The 13,382-nt window shown below is 35.7% G+C and overlaps 1 protein-coding gene across 1 annotated transcript in view; it reads right to left on the bottom strand.

Moving 5' to 3' along the window:
* Positions 1 to 1,608: 1,608 nt before the first annotated feature.
* Positions 1,609 to 13,382, bottom strand: part of GUCY1A1 (guanylate cyclase 1 soluble subunit alpha 1) — a 37,709-nt gene continuing 25,935 nt past the window's right edge. Inside the window, exons 4-9 of the mRNA XM_069013558.1 lie at positions 12,490 to 12,548; positions 10,955 to 11,664; positions 8,942 to 9,427; positions 8,277 to 8,420; positions 6,275 to 6,429; positions 1,609 to 4,308 (exon numbers count right to left, since the gene is read on the bottom strand). Coding sequence (XP_068869659.1) covers positions 4,107 to 4,308; positions 6,275 to 6,429; positions 8,277 to 8,420; positions 8,942 to 9,427; positions 10,955 to 11,664; positions 12,490 to 12,548 — 1,756 coding nt within the window. The 3' untranslated portion in view covers positions 1,609 to 4,106. The remainder of the gene's footprint in view (positions 4,309 to 6,274; positions 6,430 to 8,276; positions 8,421 to 8,941; positions 9,428 to 10,954; positions 11,665 to 12,489; positions 12,549 to 13,382) is intronic.

Here is a 13,382-nt window from a genome sequence, read left to right as displayed (position 1 = left end):
TTGACTTTGCTTTCAGCATCAAAGATCTGCCGAAGCAGATGAGACACACAACTTCATAAGGTTGTTTACTTCATTTCAGATTCTTTCACAGTTTATTATTTCTTTGACTGGCTTTCCAGCTTCATGTTCCACCCTAACTGCATATTTAACATTCAGATCCTCCTGCTTGTGCTCAGGAGAGCATGTATCTTTAAGCTGTTGCATCTCGACGTAGCAAAGGTTCCAGAATCATTGATTATCTTTCCTCTTTTATTTGTGTTTCAGTATCAGAGCAATGCTCAGTAACATAAGACAGTGACTTTTACTCTCCCTCCATGCTCTGCAAAAAACGACTGCCAGTGAACACATGCAAATGAGATTTGAAAACTTAAAAAAAAACCCTGAAACCAACAAACCTTAATCTGATTATTTTCTTCCTATGCAGTTGTGAGCAGTCACACCATCAGAGGTGGTTTTAGAAGTCTCAAAAGACTGTTGTGGCACACACCTTGCAGACTTTAGAAGCAGAAAAGCAAGTCCTAGCTCTCATTTCAGAGAGTGAAATTTGGTTCCTGCCAAGCTCACTTATAAACTGCAGCAGAGCTTTGAAAGCAACTCAGTACCTTGTATACTCTATGGCAAACAGCCACAAAAGTCATTGCTGTTGCAGGAAGCAAATCTCCCACTGCTTTTGCAGAACAATGAGCAGGCATTAAAAAAATGGTAGCAGCTAGAGTGGTGTGCTAGGCTGTAGGATGGGTGGGGTTTGCAAAAGCGTCCCCTTGCCAGGATTCGAGAGCAATTCCCTTAATTCTGGTGGCTTTAAGTTGGAAATACTGATTTTGCCCCCTGTACTATTAATTGCAGCTGTTTCTGAAAAGATTGCAAAGGAAAATGATGGGAGAAATAAACTGGGTTTGGGGGATGTCTGAATTCTGCCTTCACAAGATTTCCCAGGAAGAAGTAGCTCTGTCCCAAGGGTTCAATTATCTGTGCACTTCACAGTTCTGTCAGATTCTGGGACTCCCTTTGCTCTGCTTTTGCACAGTAGTTCAGAGAGAAAGAAAGCATCAGCTCCACACTAATTACACTTCCTCTGACGCCAGCAATGTAAATTTTTTCCAACATCTCCCTGAAATGATATCAGGTCATGCCTCAATGAAACAAAATTAGTTGAATTCTTTTGGTATAGCTTTCACTTTAGCTATGTCACTGTTAAGATTCAAAGGACCCAGTTTTTACTTCAAGGGCCACTTACACTTCTTTGGCAAAGAAACTGCAGCGTGATAAAAGTGTATCTTCCATCACAAAGTGTAAGTGTGAACAGAAATCAGCCACGTAGAATCATCATGAACTATTAAAATAAAATTTCACATATAACAAAACGGTTTCTGGACATAGTACTAAGGAATTTTTATATAAATAGCATTGAATAGTCTCTGAAAATTCCCACATTACACTACAGAAGACATCAACTTAAAAACAACTCTATTTTTTTCTTCCAAAGTGTCCCAGTATTGCATCAGTGAAATTGCCTTCCTTCTGTTTATCTCCACAATACCTTTTTTTCAATTTAAGTAAAAAGATTAGTTAAAAAGTGAAAGGACTGTTTTAGATCTAAGTAAAAAGATAAATTAAAATAACTGTCCCTTATTAAATACATGTTTATTCAGAAAAAAAAAATTTAAACAGATGAACAGCTTCAGTGAGACGTAAATACTTAAATTACGCTTAAAGCTAAATGGAATTATGGGGGCTTTTGTCAAACAGGTCTGAGCACAAGGACATTTTAAAGCACTTTCTTGAATCATTGTCTCAAATATGTGACTAAATTTTATTTACTTCCCTGAGACTCAAGCATGTTGCTTTCTGTGTACACTTAATCACCTTATCAGAATTCTTCCCTGAAGGTTGACACCACTAAGGAAGGTATCAAGAACTGCCATGATGAACATCCTATCTAATGACAGATTCATACAGAATTTGGCTTTGAGCATGGCCATCATCCAGTCCAGCAATAGTTGTCTTCTAGGAACAAAAGGAAATTCCCTCCTAAACATCCCCTCCATTCAGTAGATTCAAGAAAGAAATGCTTTTTATTGACAAGCCTATTTAACAGGGATGGAGAGCTTCACACTGACCTCAATCATTACTGGTTTAATAACATAACCCTACTGAACGGTCAGTTTTCAAATACTGCCACATTTTTATATCAAGGAGCACCCACATGGCACTGCTAGTAACATCTGGGTATTTATCTCAACAGAATAGAATTTTCTAACCAATATTGGAAACATCAGTCTCCAAGATTCGCATAGCTCTTGTTTCCTTGAAACACTGCAGTCTGAAGTGTTACAAATACATGTGCTTGTATGTGTGTGTATATATATGGTGTGTGCAAGACATGTTTATATTTAATAGACTTTCTGGTTCCCTTTTTGTGCCACAGAACTATTTCTAAGCATCCTGGATGGATATAGTAGACCTCACAAAGGATTCAATGTTTCAAGTTTTGTTCAAATGCTCCTTACAGGAAATCCGAAATGAAAAATGGTTTTAAAATGTTCTTAATTCTATATTCTTATAGGGACTTTTCTCAAGACTCTGATGGTACATATATGAGTTTATACCAAATACTAGTAGGACAAAATGGTATATTGAGCTTCAGAATGTACCAGTCAAGATCAGAAAATGAAAGAAATAGCACCTTAGTCTAACGTAATTGTTCCCTGTAAATATTAAGATTAAAAATCTGATTTAGTGGCAAGTGGTTTGAAGAGACTTTAATGGCTTGATATGCCAGACCCCAAGAGCTGAAGAGGTTAGAATAATAACTAATAATACTTGATACTACTGGGAGTAGTAGTATGTGTGTAAGCCGTGCACTTCTCCAGCCTGCAGCTGGGATCAAACTACAGCACAGAGGAATTTCTGGGCAGGTGGTTCTTTCTGCTAGTCAGCGAGGTGGAATCCTGAACTCAGAACTCTTAGCTAACTCTATTCTGCCAGCTCCAGAGGCAAAGCCTTTAGAATTCTCCACTCATTTTCCATTATCCACAACAGAAAAGCTTGTTCTGTAGTAGTATTAATCTTTGTAAATGTGTTCATATGTGAATCTTTGTACATGTGTTTGAAAGCATTTCTGTTCACCTGAAGATTCCCCTGGCAACTTTAGAGTGAGCATGCGATGGGCATTTCCATAACATGTCACACCCATGTTGCATCCTCGAATAAGGATCAGAGCTTTAAGCTGGTGTGCTTCCATTTCATACAGTCTGACTGGAATTTCATTTCTAAGCAAACATTCCAAAGCATATTTTATTACAGTTCTGTTAAAACATTTCAAATTTAAATGACAACAAAAAGAAAACATTTATTGCTGTAATACATAGTAACAAGTGGATATTATTATTTTTAAGTATTTTAAAAACCCTTAGAACTAAAATAGTTTGATGATTACAGAGATATTAGTATGTGATTATACAGTGTTTTAATCTATATTCATTTTATACACAACGTTCATGAAACAGTAAGCAGGAACTCTGCTATGCATGTGTATCAGCTACAATCAGCAGCCTGATCCAGAAAATGCTGAGCACCCTCATATTTTGACCAGTCAGTGTGAGAAGATGATCAGCAGCTTCTAGGATGGGGCCCAAATGATGCACTGGAAGGAGTATGTGATGGCAATGACAATATTTTAATGGATATTTTCTTATGAAATCTCTAAGAAAATTTTTATAGTCATTGATAAGCACCAGCTCACAACACTGCATGTGGCTGCATCACTTGCACATTACATTTCCTGACAAACTGCATATACAATACATCTAGAATTCTCAGTATAGAGAGAACTGTAGCACTTACAAATTACCACAGGGAAAATACAGTTTATAGTAGCATTTCCAACAGTGACACTGCAACATTACTTTAGCGACTATGTTCCTTATGCAAAGGAAAAATAAAAAGTAGTCAGTGACATACTTCCTGAAATTTTAATACTGGCTTTCAGGTGTTAACAATCTAAAGTGCTTTCATGTTTCATACAGTTTTAAAAATTTTCAATTTATACAAAAAAAAATTCCAAATATTTATAAATTTATTCTATACATTTGTGAATGAACAATTTAGTCTATTCCTGTTTCCTCACCGAAAAAATTTGCATTGCCATCTCCCAAATCTTGCTTTTGAAACCAAGTCTGTGAGTTTGTTCCTTGAATATAAGCATCCAGAAAATAGCAAATTCCAGGGATATCACTGGGAAAATTTGGTGGAAGCTCCTCTCTTGAGCGTGGTGTGAACACAAAACCTGGGTATTCCTTTAACAACCTAGAACAAAAATGAATCACCTTGATTAAAAATGAATCAGTCACTAATAAGTGCAGATATTCAATAATTCTTCATGAATGCCAGGGAGAATCCAATTTAATTTTTATAGTTATTTACCGAAAATATAAAAAATAATGTTTACTTGGTAACCTTGATAACCTATAAACTTGTGCATCAGTGCAAATAGCAGTATCGCCTCTTTTTTGTCTTGTCAATGTTTTGCATGTGGGTGCTATGTTTGTTGTAAATATTTTCAAAAATTATTTAGTGCTGAAAGCTAGCTCATCTCTGCACATCAAATGCACCATAATTAATGCTTCAAAGAATGGGATACTGTCAACCTTATTAATTAAACTATTCAGACCCTCTTACCAATTCTAATATTATTTCCTTTTCCACAGATTGAAACAGAGAGTGCTGATTTGTAGGGATAAATATTGATAACTTGTATCTAAGCTTTCAAACAATTACTGCAATATACAGGAGTTGTGCAAGGTATTATAATATTATCATTGAGTCTTTAGAATTGGTGAATGAATCAAAACTTAAAAAGCACCAAACAAAAAGGAGGTTAACACCTCATTCACTCAGAAAAAAAAAAGAAACTCTACCACAACAACAGTTTATCTGTTAATCAAATTGCCTATTTTCTAGGGGTATCATTCAAAATGATTTTCCATATGAATGGAATGGAAAAACAGTCAGTGTTGGCCAGCACTGCTTATGTTGACATACATAAGCACTGGCAATGCTAATGCTCTCTTTGTGTTTTCAGAGTGCATGATCAAAAGGGTTACTTTCTGTGTGCTCTAATACCTGTGCTACTTTTTCTAAATCACCTATCCAAGATCATCTAAAGCTTGGCACCCTGTATGTCACATAACACATGCTGCAGGGGATGTCAGGATCCTGTGCCAAATGCTCTGCCTGATGTTGAATGCAGAACCTTGCCACAAGGCATTATAAGATACTAAAAGCTGAGTAGGAACAACAGACTACAGTCCAGGCTACAGTGAGGGTAGCAGAGCTTCCTTAAAAGATAAAAAAAAATTTATAATTTTGCTTATTTTACCCAGCCAGCCATATCATTTCTTCTAGTAGATTCACTCTTTACAGTACATTCTTATAGAACTTTTGGAAGAAACAATAATGTCTGTCAGCTCAGTGACATAAAATTCAGACCTGGACCTGGAGTTCAGATGTCAACTGTTGTTACCATCACATTCAAACAGTTTCCTATTGTCTTGCCTGGCATCTACAAGACATGATTACTTGGCCATTACTTGCAACATGATTTCCAAGGTGATTTTGAAGTACAATTAAACAGGCAATACAAAGAGTGTTAGGTTTGAAGGACAAAGGGAAGATGCTGTATTTCCCATGGAAGGGCCTGCTAGCTGTCTACATAATCACGGACTAGTGTTACTAAAAATACCTGATCTGAGTTCCACACTAACAGATTTAAACTGAACTGAAAGACCTGTATAAACTAAATACTGGTGTTTCTGATTCATTGCAATCTGTTCAGTCATCCTTCCTAACCAAAGGAGAATGAAGACATGTAGGGTGATGTTTAACCATTCTCCAGTGAGGCTGTTGTTTTCAAGGGCACCTACAGCCAGTTTGGCATCCAGTTCACTGTGAAAGCTTGAAGAAGAGCAAACTATATGAGAGAAGAAGGAAGAAAAAGCAAGATATATACAGCTGTGGTGTAAGAGGCAAAGTTGGCCCAGATGGTCAATGTCTGAAAAACAAGAATCAGTTGTTCTGTTTCACCTTTTTTCTTGCTGCTGCTGGTTGAAGCCTGACTATTAATAACTGTGGCACATTCATGAGGAGTCAGATAAAAAGAAAAAAAGGAAAATATATAGCAGTACTTCAAGGAAGAACAAAAAACAACAGGAAGATAATAGACTACTACAGTTACTACTGCAGGTGGACATTTTACATACATTGAGCACTGTACCTGTAAGTTGTTGGGCTGACATTTATTTTTCTAGGTATACTGCAAGACTCAAACTTATTGGCAAGGGTTACATTATTTCCAAAAAGGCAATAACGAGGCATTTTAACCCCAACAACTCCAGCAAAGACGGATCCAGAATGAAGGCCAATACGCATCTTTAAACAAAAGAAAGAAAACAGCATTATTAGGTAAAATAGAATTAGTAAAGTCAATTTCATAAATTATTCTTCAATTAAAAAAAAAAGAAAGCTACTAAAATAAACTGAGCTAGCAGAGCCTCCTTAAAATATCTGTACTCTGGTCATTACTGCTCGTGGAGAGGGAACTAGCTGAAGTTTATCTTGCATTGCATTTTTAGTAAGTAATCCTACCATATCAAAATATGACTGTGAACTGCTGTGAACTTAGCTCATACTCAGATTTTTGACTCTTACTTAGCTGATGCTGCTTTCTGTGGTTCTTTTTGGTGGTTTTTTATTTGAGGTGTGTTCTTTCTCTCATGTGCATTACACAAGTGTAGAGATGTTTTCTTCAGAATAGCATTCTGACACAATAATGGCATAATATCAGAAAGCTTGTACATCTACTGTGCATGCTACTCTTTACATATCCAGAGAGTATCATACCATTATGAAGAAGTTACAATTTCTAACTTTGAGTGTAAAAGCAGAAAAACCTGCAACAAAACCAAAATTCAGCAACACAGTAAAGATGGCTGAAATATGTTCATGGAAATTTAAGTCTGATTCAAAGTATGCCATTTGTGATCACACCTTTTTTTAATTTGACAATTGATATGTAAAATGACAGTAGAATGTGTTAAAAATTTATTGCTTTGATTAGCAATAATAACAATAGCCAATGATTTCATGAAGCATTTAATTAAAAGAGATGCATGCTTTCATTAAAAATAGATAGTTTCTTTCTAAGAAGCCTCTGTTAGGTACGCAATACAACTTTTTCTCCTTATTTTAAAATTAATTTTAAAAATGTAGTAGTAGCATTTGCATGTAAATGATAAACTTGTTATAATATTGTCAGGATGTTTCCAGATATTTTAAGTGTAACTTAATTTGATACTGCAAAACACAAAAAGAAAAACATTTATTTATAATACAATACTGCTGTTCTCTGTCATAATTGTGGAGCTTATAATCCTCTTAATAACCATTTTCTTTGTCTTGGAATACAGATATTCCTTTATCTAAAATTAAAAAAAAAAAAGCATTAAGCTTTCTGGAGGAACAAATGAACAGATAAATGTTAAAAATTAGCAAATGAAAGACATAATGAACTGAGACACCTCTATTAAAAATACCAGGATGCCATTCCAGGCCATTTGAGCTTAGTCGAAAGTCCACATCATTTTTTATGCATACAGGCCTTTCTTTTTCTTTCTCAGTGAGAGATAATCCTACATGAAAATTTCAGTACATGTGTAAATTCCCATTGAAAGGAAGCCATAAATATAATTACCACTGAATTTAACAGTTGCTTTGACAGCATTAACACCATTATCTTATGGTGGTTCAGTATCTGACTGTAAAACAAGAACAGCAATGGAATCCTTTAAAGATGCGTCAATTACTACAATCAGAACGTCTTTGGGCATTCATATTCATAGCTTCTGCGTCAAAAGACTTGGAAGATTTGGAAGGAGGATTAGTCATTTCCTTAGAAAAGAGAATATTCCATGACACCGACAGATTTATTGCTACTGAGACAAAAACTGCAGCGTGTCAGATTGCACCTATTGACTTCACTGCATTTGTCTTTTGGGTTGATTTTCAGATCTCTATTTCATCTTTACTGCTCCACAAAACTCTCATCCATAGAACTAAAAAGGTCAGCTTCTCCAGCCACCATCACTTGATTCCCCAAATTAATGGGGAGTCTGACTTAATGCAATGATGTGAAATTTCTTTGAGATAAAATCCCAGAAAGCAATTAAACAAACAAAAATGCTCACTTTAACCAAATAAAATACAATAAAATATATGACCTTGATAGGCTCTCCATGGGGAGACACCACCTCGTCTGACAGTTCCATCATCTTCAGGGCCATCAGTGCTATCTGAACAGCATGTGTTTCACTTTCTTTGTGTAAGCCTCCAGCAACACAGTAGGCATCTCCAATAGTCTCAACCTAAAACAGGCATATATGTTTCTTACTGTTAAACTGTTTGAAAAATATAAAAGAACAGCTGATATATCTTCAGTACGAATTGTAGCTACTTACAATTCTTGACCAAGTCTTATTTTTCCTGCAAAATTATTTAAGTACTGGACAAATCTTGCAGTATCATGCAAAAGGAAAAATAGCACAATTTATATTTATTGCTGGGCATAATTCTAAAATACTTTTCCTTTTTCATTTACTGTCAGGCACCCATAGCTACATTAAACACCTATTTACTCCAGAGTCACAGCACTGTCATTGAACTTAATTTTTAAAATTAACTTTTAAGTTTTGACAGGTTTCTCTCTTGACTGAATGAAAAATTGTTCATGCTGATTTTTTCTGTTGGTTTTGTTTTATGATTTGTCTTTCATTTAAAAAAGGTTTATGGCAAAATAATTTTTTGACCTCTATTATGTTCTGTCTCATTTAGTCTTTAATTTCCTTCCCTGCCCCAGAATCCCACAGAAAAGCAATGAATTGTGTACCTTGTAGACATCTAGTTCTCCACATTGGTAATCAAAGCGAGTATAAAGCTCATTAAGCATGGTGATAACCTGCATAGGTGAGCATTGGGAACAGATGGCAGTGAACCCAACAATGTCAGAAAAAAGCATTGTGACATTATTAAATTTCTTGGCTTGTACAACTTGTCCCTGCCACAGCTGCTGAGCAACCTCTCCAGGAAAAATTGAAAACAGAAGATCTACAGTCTTCTTCTTCTCTTCTTCAAGTGCTTGATGAGCCTGCTCAAGGGTTGCTTTTAGCTTTCCTAACCTCTTCTTCAGTCCATCCTGGGCTCTAGCCTGCTCTCCTATCAGAACAACATCTCTTAAAGCATTGTGAATGGGAATATCAGAGAGGTACAATCCACGTCCTGTAAAATCTTCTAGTCTATCCACACAGGGAGATCCCAAGAATAGAATGGCACTGGATTCAAAAATATAGATCATTTGGCCTTTAAGATCCATTACCTGAAACAGTTAAAGAAACAAGAATTCATGCAAAACATGCATGGTGATGATTTAAAAGCAAGAAGTTTTAGAGAAAATACATTTTGCTAAAATGTAAGAAAATCAAGACTGGTTCATAGTCCTTACATTTTCATTTAGTTGCTTAGAGAAAGCATGGGGTGCTGAATCACAGAGCCACCACATAAGTTCCTTTTTATTCAGCCCTCTGGTACAAAAGAACCCCCAACTTAAGGATAAACACCTAGCTGTGTTTGAGTATCAGTTTATCTTAGGGAGAAAAGAAAACCAAAAATAATAATTCTGTGCATTTTCAGCAATTGATAAAATGTGTGACTACAGTGGCCTATGATTTTCTACTAATAACTAGTTCATGCATCACTTTCTCCATAAGATAAAGTGGGAAAATCTGCTTAAGTTTTATCATAGGGTGTTCAGTACTCACTGCAATTTAAAATTAAAGGCATAAATGTCAGAAATATCCAATTTTAATGGTCTAACAAGGAAAATATTTTGTGTGTTTTTATATCCCTTCTGTAGTCAGTTGTGTAATGTGTAAGGTGCTGCAGAGCTTAGCTTAACATGGCTTTGAAAGACCACTCTTTTAATAAAATCTGTTCCCTACTAACAGACATTTGCATATGCAAGTATATGCAAAATCAAAGCCAAGTCTACTACCCCTTGTAATCATTCTAGGGCAGAAATGGATCTGCAATGAAGTAGCTACAGTTTTTAATAGTAGCTACATTAGTAACTGGGTAAAAGAGACCATTCTTCATTTAAGTTTTTGGAGAGTTGAGTCTGAACTGGTAATTCATCCTGGAGTGTCTCAGGTGTATATAAGCTGGAATTCAGCTGGGACCAGGAAGGAATAAAACCGGTCATTGAATACTCAATGTTTTTTACCGTCCCAGGTCATTTGTCACACACCCAGCTTCAGCAAAGATAATTGTAATCCCATCAGCTGAAACTAAGCGGAACCTTTGGTGATTGTATCTCATGAAAACATCACAGTATCAAAGATACCAACATAGCAAAGTCTGAATGATCACAGAAAACATCAATTTCTTTTTCCCAAATCCTAGAGCTGTTTCCAAATGACTCGGGTGTTTTGTTAAAGCTTTACCTGCCACTGTCCCTGTGCTGGAGATGCCCTTATTCTCAGCAGCATGGCTATCACTGGCCTAGTAAAGCCTAGTAAAGCCTAGTAAATTTCCCTAGTAAATTTGTTTTAACTGGATAGCTTCAGGCAAACTGACTGTTGGGAATGTTCCAATTTCAAATTATTAAAATAAAATCAAATTTTCAGTCAGATTTTACTTGTGTAAAAGTCCTAAAGCAGAATTTTGACTGAACACAGGCTTCAGAATCTGAATTACATTTGAGTACCCTAAGTAAATCATTATTATACAGTTGTATGAGATGTTCAGAGGTAGAAAATGCAAAATGCACCATGTTTTGTGGCTATTTTAACTCCATCTGAAGAAAACAAATTCCTCATAGAAGTAATGGTGATAAAAAGTCTCTTACCATGGACGGTTTCATATCAGTATTATCCCATCTTCTAACTCGTACAGTAAACTGCATATTTAGCATTGTCATTATTGCACTAAAAGTGCAGCTTACTTTGGGGGTAAGAATTTCGAAATACTCTTCAAAATTGGGCTTAGCTTGAAATTCTCTCCTGGTCAAAAGTCTTCTTATCCCATTTCCAATTTGAAGAACTGACATATCCTTGTCAAACATAAAATGAAATGGGAAAGTCTTACAGAACATAGAGGCAGGAATCACAAGTGAAGACTGTGGTTTACATGGAGATAAGGATGGTTTTGCACTTTTGACTTGTATAGAATACAGCAAATAAGGCTGATTAGCAAACTCAGTGCAGTCGTTATGGAAACAAGGAGGCATGAGCATCACTTCCACCTCAGTTTCATACAAAATATGAGCTGCTGCTTTAATGATACCAGGTAGAATGAGACTTGTGATTTTCTTAGGAAAGAAGTAATAAACATTTAAGAAGTCCTGATCTTTCTCCAGGCATAATATGGAGGCATCTTCAAGTCTGTCCTTTTTTCCTGCTTCTTGGCTGTGGCCACTCTGCTTCAGCAGAGTAGTGAAACTATTCAAGAAGTCCTTAAGGGTCCCTCCAATAACCCCTAATATGTGTTCATCCTCTTCATAGCATATTTTGAATAGCTCTTCACCAAGAGATTCCCGTAGAGATTCCACGGGAACACCTGCATGGAACCACATTTTAGTCAGAACTGCACTCATGATCCTGAATCACAGGCCATTTTATTTTTTCATCCACTTTTTTTTCATCCTAGGCCAAAGCAAACTATCAATATCCTTCCCTGATCCAGCATTGACACCCGAGGGCACTCTCATTTAGGAATCCTGGAATCAAGGCCTGGAAATGGGGGCACAATTTGTTGTAGTTTAGAAAGAGCCACGATTCGGTGTTCTTTGTAGAGATGTAGACAAAACGAATGCAAGTTTTGGCACAAGATTTAACTCAACTCCCTTAGACTGATATAAAGGAGTAAAATAAGAATTTTAAAAATTAACATAAGAATAAAATAGAATCTGTAGATATAAGTACTATGCCTGATCCAGTACACTGAATGACCCTAGGAATATTCTGGAGCACTGAGGCCAATTGGCACCGAATGGCTTACATCTTCCCTAATAAATTTGTTTTAACTGGATAGCTTCATGCAAACTGGCTGTTGGGAATGTTCCAATTCCCCAGCTGTTACTGGGAATCCTTTGAAAAAGTATTGTATCTCACAGCCCAACTATGTGCCTGGACCAGTTTAACAGTTTAAGTGTACAGAAGACCGTATTTCAGTTGCAGGAAAGGCTAATTTACGATTACAGATGTAGCCAAAGTTACATATTACAAATTATAAAGTTCTCCTCTGACACACAACAGTCCTTCAGAATATGAAGTAACATATTAGTAACAAGACTAATTTATATAAAATATATTACTTTTTATATATATAGCATATATAATCAATTTATTTATTTATATATATTATTAAACAAGCTTACATTACCTGCTGCATTAGCGTGATCACTGATTATTTTTTCAAAATCTTCTCTATCAGCAGTTTTTCTGCAAAGATTATAAAAATATAAATAAAACCCCTAAATAATTACGATAAAAGTGGTAAAAATAGTAAGTACAGAAGTTACCTACCTCGTCTTTAAGGTGTATAGACCCGGTTCTGCTGATCAAATAGGAAGTTTTTAATTAATTCAAAAGGGGGTCTTGGTAGGATCTTAGATTATCCTGTGCATTTCTGGTAGATTAAAGCTTTGGTGGTCTGAGCTCAAATTATGGATTTAGGCCAAATGCTATTGCATGTAACAGTCCTGTTTTTTGTTTGGTTTGTGTTTTTTTCTTGAAGCCAAAACCATATTTCCTAGCATATTGTATAATATAATTGGGATTTATATTCAAACGTTTTTTGGAATTACATTGCATTTAATTCAAAAGAGGTGCAAACGTATTTCTGCTTTGAGAGGAAATACCAATAACAACTATTAACTTCAAAATTACTTTTTCATTGGTAGTAACACAGATATTTGACACAAACTTGCAGCCCTGAGTTCTCTGAGGACAATAAATGTCAATCTGACTGTTTGCATCACAGTTATGAGAATGACATATAGCTTAGATTAACTTTCATATAAGCAATAAACTCCTAATACATGCTGTCTGAATTTCATCACTTGGAATACCATAGGTATATTTATATGCAAAAGCAATACAGACATTTAGATTTGTTTTACATTTGCATTATTGCCTCATTCAGAATATCACAGTAATTTTTTCTTTTCAAGTAATACTCCAGGGAAGCAACACATAATTAAAGAATGGGAAAACACTCATAGCAATAAGCCAGTCAGCAACTGCAAAGCACATCTGACCCGCTATCTTTGGTTC

This window comes from Aphelocoma coerulescens, chromosome 4, assembly GCF_041296385.1.
Source record: "Aphelocoma coerulescens isolate FSJ_1873_10779 chromosome 4, UR_Acoe_1.0, whole genome shotgun sequence".
Classification (NCBI taxonomy): domain Eukaryota; kingdom Metazoa; phylum Chordata; class Aves; order Passeriformes; family Corvidae; genus Aphelocoma; species Aphelocoma coerulescens.
This window is presented reverse-complemented; position numbering and strand designations above follow the sequence as displayed.